The following is a 7,896-nucleotide window of genomic DNA, read 5'->3' as shown; positions in this document are numbered from 1 at the left end:
AAACAAAATTTTACTAGCAAATTAAAAAAAAAAATTGAATTTCGAATTAGTGCCTCGCAAAATAAAATTAAACTAAACTCAATCCCCGGCAATGGCGCCAAAAACTTGTTCACGAAATATTTCTTTCGATTTAAATTATCGCAAGTGTACGGGTCGTGACAAGTAATAAAGTGGACTTTAGAAGTTCGAGTATCGTCCCACAGAGAAAGAGAGGTTCAATTTTATTTATTTTAGCCTTAACCGAAACTAATTGACTTAAGATGAATTTTAGAATTAAAAGCCCTAATTTTGGGGAAAATCCCCATATTGAAGAACCCTAATTTCGAATTAAACCCTAATTACTCAAATTCACTAAACGAATGACTCAATTACGAAATGTTATGAAAATAAATGAAATGTATTATCAATTTATGAAAATCTATGTAAAACAAATGCACTAGGGTTACGAATCCCCAAATAATTATTAAGTAAACCCTAATTTCACAATTTTGATAATCCAATGAGAATTTGACAAATCAATGCTCCTAAATCTATTCAATGCTCTCTCTCGAGATGTATTGAATCTATTCTCATAAATCACCAGCCTATATTTCTATGACGGATGCAATTATACAAGAACACGTGTATTTTTTTTTTGTGAGCAATTAAAGATTTACATAGGGCATAGGGGTATATTTATATCCCCTATCAGACCCTATGATGAATTATATATGTCGAGTTTAATCCAATTTTCTCAAATTCAGAATTAAACCACCAAATTCACACAAATTAAGTGCACATTAATTGTGGAACAAATAAATCAATATAATTCATTCAAATAATCCCATCGAACTATGAATTCAAAGTCATGAAATGACAGGTTTAATAATAATTACATGGTTCATCAATCAACTAGTTACAGAAATCTAGCCTATCATGATAAAAATAACAAAATCTATCAAGTTTTGAATAAAATACATCATCGAATTATCAAAACTTGAAGAAATCCTGAAGAAATCTTGTAAATCTTCGCGTCAATCCTTGTTCTTGCCTTCAAATCCTCTCCAAAATGAATATTTTTGCCTCCCAATTCGTTCCTTTTTCAGCTTCTGGACGTTTTTTTTTTTTTTGCTATTTAAACCCGTCGAAATTAGGTTACCAAAGGAGTTGCAATCATATAAGGAAACTGCAAAAATCGGGCACATATTATACCCATGCGACCGCATAGGTATATGGATTTTGGCATTTTTAATCCCTGGAGGGTTACTCGTGATCGCATAGCTTTTCTACTATGCGACCGCATAGTAGAGTGAACTTCCAAATTGAGTCATTTTGATCCTCAAGTTTCATTCCTTCACTCCTTGACCTCCTCTCTTGTTTCTAGTTGCTCCAATGTTCCATTATAACTTCCAATTGGTGCTTAGCCTGATCAATTGCTTGATGTGTTCATTGGATCAACTTTCAGATAATTGCAATTTGGTCCCTAAATTTTCATTTTGCTCCAATTTGGTCCTTTTTCGGCTCTTTTCTCCTGAATTCCACTATTTCCACAGAATCACCTACATTGCATGAATTCAACAAAATTAAGTTACAATTCAATCATTTTACTTGTATTTAAGTCATATTTGTGATGTAAATAAGTGTGCAAAAACACATATCAATAAGGAAGCCAGAATACATGAGGAGCTGGTAGTGGTGGAGGAAGATTTGTGGTTTTCGTAGTTTTTATTTGTTTTCTAGTTTGAGGAAGAGTGGTGATTTTTCTTGTGCAGTGACAATTGTTGGTGTTGGTATTGTTGGTGTTGTGGCGTTATGGTGGTGGTGATGGGGTGTTACTGTGATGCTGCACAGTGGTGGTGTTGTGTGCAGTGGTGGTGCTGTGATTTTTGTGTTTTCTTTTTGGGGTGAGGATTTTATTAAGTTTTGGGTGTTTTTGTTGATGATTGATGGTTTTATGAAAGTTGCGGTGGTGGCGGCGATACCGTAGTGGGTTGTGGTGGTGTTGTTACAGGTGGTGATGGTGGCCGCCCAAGTATTGGGTGACGTTTCAATGGGGGTACAAGCATTGTGGTGGTAGTGGCGATTCGGTGGTTGGGTGATTTCTTTTTTTTAATTTTTTGGGTGACTGTTTTATTGGTGTTTGGATGGCGATTGTGGTTTTGCGTGGTCTGGTGGTGGTAATGATAATAGCGATGACAATTGTAGTGGTCGTGGGTGGGATGAGATCGAGTTGGATGCTTGTGACCAATTATTTGGTTGATTGTGACTAATAATTGGTTAATTTGTAATATGTAACCTAAAAATTGTTACTATCAACTCATAGTTGATTAAGTTGTGATCGAAAAATTAATCATTACCAATTAATTTAGTAATTTACAATGAATAAATGAGTTGTGACCAATAAATGTTTTGATTCTGTGACCAATGAATAATTTGTGGCCTATAAAAAAATTTTATTCGTGACTGAAAAATAATGTTACCTATAAATTTTTTTATTTGTAATCGAGAAATAAGTTGTGATCTACAATTTGATAAGTTGGAACAAAAAGTTAATCCATGATTAAATAATTTTCTAATTTGTGACCGATAATTAAACTATGACTTACAAAATTTTTGAATTGTGATCGTAAAATAATTTGTGATATAAAATTTTTGATTTGTGACAAAAAAATAATAAGTGACTAATTAAATTGTTCATTTTTACCAAATTTTATAGATGTGTGACTAAAAATAATTAATTAAATCATAAATAAATTTTAATAAAAATATGATTTCTAAAATTTGAAACTTGTTTTATTAATTTTGAAATGTGTATACTGATACTCTTACTTATGGAATTTTCCCCGCTGAAATTTGGGACCAAGCCCTAATTTTTCCAAAACAAAAATTAAAAGTTGACCCAATTAAAGAAGATCCGATTTGTGGGCCCAGCTCATTTGGGCCTTTTGAAGCAAACAAATAATTCTGAGTGTATTATGGAAAAATTAGCCATTAGAGAAAAACGTCGGTGGAGCCGTGCACCGTTGAGGTGACCTCACCTCAATGGGTGAGGGTGAGGATGAGGATGAGGATGGGCCACCCAAATGAGGTGGTGGCTCCCCGTTTGGCGATAGCATCACGTAGGATGGTGTGACAATTCCACCAAAAATTTTCTCCATTAATAGAGTCGAGGTAGAGCTAGCTCAAACATATTAAACCCTAAAGCCACCTGATGAGGTGGTGGCTCCCCGTTTGGCGATCGCATCAAGTTGGATGGTGTGACAATCCCACCAAAAATTTTCTCCATTAATAGAGTCGAGGTAGAGCTAGCTCAAACATATTTGTCCACATAGCGTTTACGCGTGGCAATGCCTTATAAAATAATGCATGTACATTTAAGTGAACTCAACTAGTATGACATTTTGCTGTAACAATGAAAGATTAACAGCGTTTATGAATTATGTATCCACAGATTTCAGGAAAAAATATTAAACGAACCGATGAATGTTATATTCCGACCGCATCGAGAAGCTCCGAGTGTTGAGACACAGAAACCAGTGAATTAGCCACAATGGCACCACTGGCTGCAACTGCAGGGACACCGATGCCAGGAAATGTTGAATCCCCGCAGCAATAGAGTTGTGTGATTGGAGTTGAATGTCCAGGAAACGAGTTTTTACCCGCTTTTATAGCTGGTCCATAAGTTCCCCGATTCCTTCGAAGAAACCTTTTATGTGTCAACGGTGTCCCTACTAACTTGACCTCACACTTGCTATGATCAAAACCTGGACCAAGTGCACGCTCTACAGCCTTCCACAATACCTGTTGTTAACAGAATTAAAGAACATTTTTAATTCAAAGAATTGTACGGAGGAAAAGTATAAGACCATCTCCGAAGACTCGTACTGCATAACATAGTCTAATACTGTATGCCAAACATCCCCTGTGGTGAGAAAGATTAGATGCCAGGAATTAAAGAATGTTTTTAATTCATAGAATTGTAAGGTGTAATACTATAAGATCATCTTCAAAGACTATACTGTAGTATAGTCTAACACTGTATGCCAAAATTCCCTTGTGGTAAGAGGATTAGATACCAGTATCACTACACAGAGTTAAAGAAGAACATGCTCTAGGAACTAACTGGAAAGCTTTCATTTAGAAAACATTATCATAGAATCGAACCAAATTTCAAGCATGAAAGCTGGTCAGGGCGACAAAGCAAAATGAACAGTCAATAAGAATACCTCAGATCGTTGAGCCTTGAGTTCCTTGTACTCGTTACTTCTTCGGTCAAGTCCTTCCCAAAGTTCAAATGGTTCAGTTCCTGGTGTATAGGCATGCAACACATGTTTCCCAGGTGGAGCAAGATCGGGACTTAGCACACTTGGTACAGAGATTAAAACGACATTCTGATCAGCATCGACTCCTCTCTCCCAACCATTTACAACTATATGATGGATTCCCAGGTCTTCACGTATACCCTATTCATTGAATCATTTTTTTAAGAGTGTAGATTTTAAGAACTAAACCAGGGGGCAATAAACTTGCCATTGAGGAAGAGAAGCAGGATAATTCATAAACAATACAGGTAACACAAGCAGAAATATTTGTCCTGTGACACCATTAATGAAAAGTAGGAAACATTTGCGGACATAAATTTTTTATTAATAGATAGAAAAATTATCTAACCATTTTTGACAAAGAAACTGTGCTCATAACGAAATATAGCTGAGATTGTACAGTATCTTACCTTAGCATCAAAACCCAAATGTAGGTGCATAAATGATTCACATTGGGGAGTCGTCTTAATCCTTTCCTGATAAGACTTCGGAACAACTTCCTTAGGCAATAAACTCAACGTGTCCCACATTGATGCATTGCTGACAACAGCTTTTTTAGCGCGTACAAACTGCAGTAAATAATTTTCTTCCCAGTTTTCATTTAAGAAGCAAAATTATATATGTCTAAGAATCTCGGTATAGATATAAGTTGTTTCTATTTTAACGACTCACTTGTCCACCTCTTAGCCTCACTCCTATAGCTCGACCATCTTCAACAACAATATTCTCTACATGGCTTCTGAGAGAGAGACGACCACCAAACTTCTGTAGTCCTCGGACAAGAGCATCAACAACTGCCCCGCTGCCATGAAGAGGGTACTCTAAACAGCAACCAGGTTTGTACCATTCTGAAAACATGTATATCTGAAAATACAGGAGCTTAGTCATACCAGTCTTTAACAGAGTGATGTTATGTTTCCATATATGATTGGATGATGTAATTTTAAGTCAGTTGGAGGAAAAAAGAACATGGAATCAAAAATTTACTCGCTTAAAACAAATTGAGATCTTTTCAGCCAAACGTTCAAATTATCTGATAAGCTCCAAGTTCATATGAAGTCATGGAAGTTCAATTCAGTCAACCTTAAGCAAGCGTGAAATAAGCTCTTAAAGGAAGAGATGTGCATAACAAACTGGAAATTTCGAAATGTACTTTGCAGCTTTACAAAAAATGGTTACCATTTCTGCAGCAAGCACGCCATCTGATTTCACTCCTGCAAGTAAAAATGACAGAAGATCCACCCAATTTCGTATAAAAGGATCTTTTAGCTCTAAGGAGTCAATGATCTCCAAGAAAGGCCTAAGAAGCTTAGTAGCACTAAGGGCTCCCTGAGGTCCCATTTGAGCAAAAGATTTCAAGAGAGAGGGTGCATATCTAGCCCCGGCAGTCGAAAGAACACCCCAGTCACCTCGGATAGACAGAGGGGGTAGGGCCATTGCAGCTGCAGATAATGGAAGTACTGCATCCTGAGGAAGACATACATTTTATATTCAATTAGCAGATATACATGCATGAAAACGGATAAACAAAAATATATTGAAATTTCATGCATGAAGTCCAATATGTTCAAGACGTCCCATTCAAACATTTGCAAAATGAATTTCATATGATGGATACATACATGTACATACAAATTTAAAAGAAAATAAGAGATACCCACAAGAAGTTTTCTCCATTCTTGCACTGCATTTTGACCTGCATACTTCTCAAGATCCTGAAGAATAATTCAATTAAATAATTAGTAACTTCCTTCAGTCGAGACTTACGACTCACAAATGGAATGCTTGCAAAGAATAGGGGATACTGTTTGCAATTACAAACATGAGAAGAGATTGGAGAATGAAATTTTACCTTGAAAAATTCAGTTGGGCCAATGCATGACAAGAATTCACCTTCAGGTATGTATACCATCCATGAATCATAGGTTGCACAGGGAAGTGATTCGCCCAATGCATCAAGAACCTGCAAATCATTCAAGAATGGTGAAATCTATATTATTGCATAAAACCATCATAATTCAAATTATGAGATTTTCATCCAATATGTATCATTTAAGGAAAATATTCGGTTGCCAACACATGGTGAATCTAGTTACCTAAGTGAATAAATGCATGCTTGAAATAGGTAATAAGAAACAACAAAATTTCCACCAAATATTTTTATTAGCAATGACAAAAATTCATGGAAGTTATTAAATTAATTTTCTCATAGTTTAATCACTAGAAACTGCTCGTAAGATTTTACTCATGATTCCAACACTATGCCAACTGCCATGTGTTGATTCCGGCAAACTGTGGTCTAAAACTACAATCCTTTCTTTTGTTAGAACCAGGTTTGATTGTTTAAGTCTTCATTCTCTTCCTGAGTTCGTTCTGCTACAAAAGTATAGCAAATGAAATATGAACTGTCTCCATTCATACCTGCAAAAAATTTCGCAATAATATACTCTACATGCAGGTTCTTAATTATAGGCATAAGAATCCTTTCATGTCTAACAAAGAAATTTAAGGCCTTAAACCATTCTTGAATTCTATTCATCATATTTACAAGTTAACAAGATGAACCAAAAATATATATACAAATTTGATTACTTGTGCAAGAGGGTTGGCCTGAGGACCTCTTGATTGAAACCCAGAGAACAAAGAGGGGCCAGAATCAAACTTGTAGCCTTTAATCTCGAAAGAATGAGCAGCACCCCCAGGCAAATCATGGCTTTCCAATACCAAAACATCTTGCTTGTATCTAGCCAGAAGTCCTGCACAGCACAATCCTCCAATGCCACTCCCTATAACAATAACATCTGCCTCTGGCTTGCCTGCACATCATACTGCAGTCACATTAAAATGTTCCTCAGAGTTAGACCCCATTTATGTTGCAAGGTAAATTCTACTTCTAACCTCAATCTTGGGCAACAATCTATCAGATATCAACGTCTAAAATTCTCCCTAAGTATAAAACATGTAATTAAACCTTGGAAGGGCTTGTTTTGAGTAAGTGTTGTAGAAGGATAGCCGTTGGAGTAAGGCTCAGAGGCGTTGTTGGAACTTCGCGGCAAAAGCGTCCGGCTTCTGCATTTCGAGTTAAAAGTGGAACGGGGTCGTCTGAGTTGAATAAAGTCAGGCGTGAAATTAATACTGCTACTCCCTAACGCCATGGATGAATTTCACCTGAAAGGCGCAAAGTACTGAGTACTATGTGTGTGTCTATGTGAGAGAGATGATATTGATTTTTGTAACTTCGAGTTAGAGGATGACTAGTGACGTGGCGCTTGTTAAACGCGGGATTCAATATGTGGTGGAGTTTTTTCTTTTTCTTTTGAATAATTCTCTCTCTCTCTCTCTCTCTATATATATATATATATATATTTATTTATTTATTTATTTTTTAAATTGAATTTTAAACATAGGAAACAATCACACATTTGATCCCTATTTTTTATAAAATGCATTTTTCTCTCTTCTTTCAACCACACATTTTTAATAAAATAATATTACATATAAATTTAAAATTTTTCCTTATTTTTTAATCATGATTCTGTTTGAGCCCCATTTTTATCTCATTAAAATGAAAAATATAATCATTATCTATCATATC

General features: G+C 35.7%; 1 protein-coding gene across 1 annotated transcript; it reads right to left on the bottom strand.

The window, feature by feature from the left end:
- Positions 1–3,327: 3,327 nt before the first annotated feature.
- LOC111382151 (prolycopene isomerase, chloroplastic) lies at positions 3,328–7,522 on the bottom strand. The gene is made up of 9 exons (XM_023006038.1): positions 7,273–7,522; positions 6,894–7,117; positions 6,154–6,264; positions 5,963–6,016; positions 5,481–5,768; positions 4,974–5,165; positions 4,712–4,870; positions 4,206–4,442; positions 3,328–3,780 (listed from the first exon to the last, which is right to left on the bottom strand). Exons 1-9 carry the CDS (start codon positions 7,454–7,456, stop codon positions 3,466–3,468), a joined length of 1,764 nt encoding a protein of 587 aa, XP_022861806.1. The 5' UTR covers positions 7,457–7,522; the 3' UTR covers positions 3,328–3,465.
- Positions 7,523–7,896: the final 374 nt, after the last annotated feature.

Source organism: Olea europaea, chromosome 3 (genome assembly GCF_002742605.1).
Source record: "Olea europaea var. sylvestris chromosome 3, O_europaea_v1, whole genome shotgun sequence".
NCBI lineage: Eukaryota > Viridiplantae > Streptophyta > Magnoliopsida > Lamiales > Oleaceae > Olea > Olea europaea.
The sequence above is the reverse complement of the archived record's forward strand: the minus strand, read 5'-3'. Positions and strand labels throughout refer to the sequence as shown.

Bases quoted from the DNA above. Each gene is read 5' to 3' on its own strand.
- LOC111382151 (XM_023006038.1), bottom strand. From the start codon at position 7,456: ATGGCGTTAGGGAGTAGCAGTATTAATTTCACGCCTGACTTTATTCAA. The intron at 7,118-7,272 runs GTTTAATTACAT...TATGATGTGCAG, and splicing joins TCAAAACAAGCCCTTCCAAG to GCAAGCCAGAGGCAGATGTT. The intron at 4,871-4,973 runs GTGAGTCGTTAA...TATTTACTGCAG, and splicing joins TGAGGCTAAGAGGTGGACAA to TTTGTACGCGCTAAAAAAGC.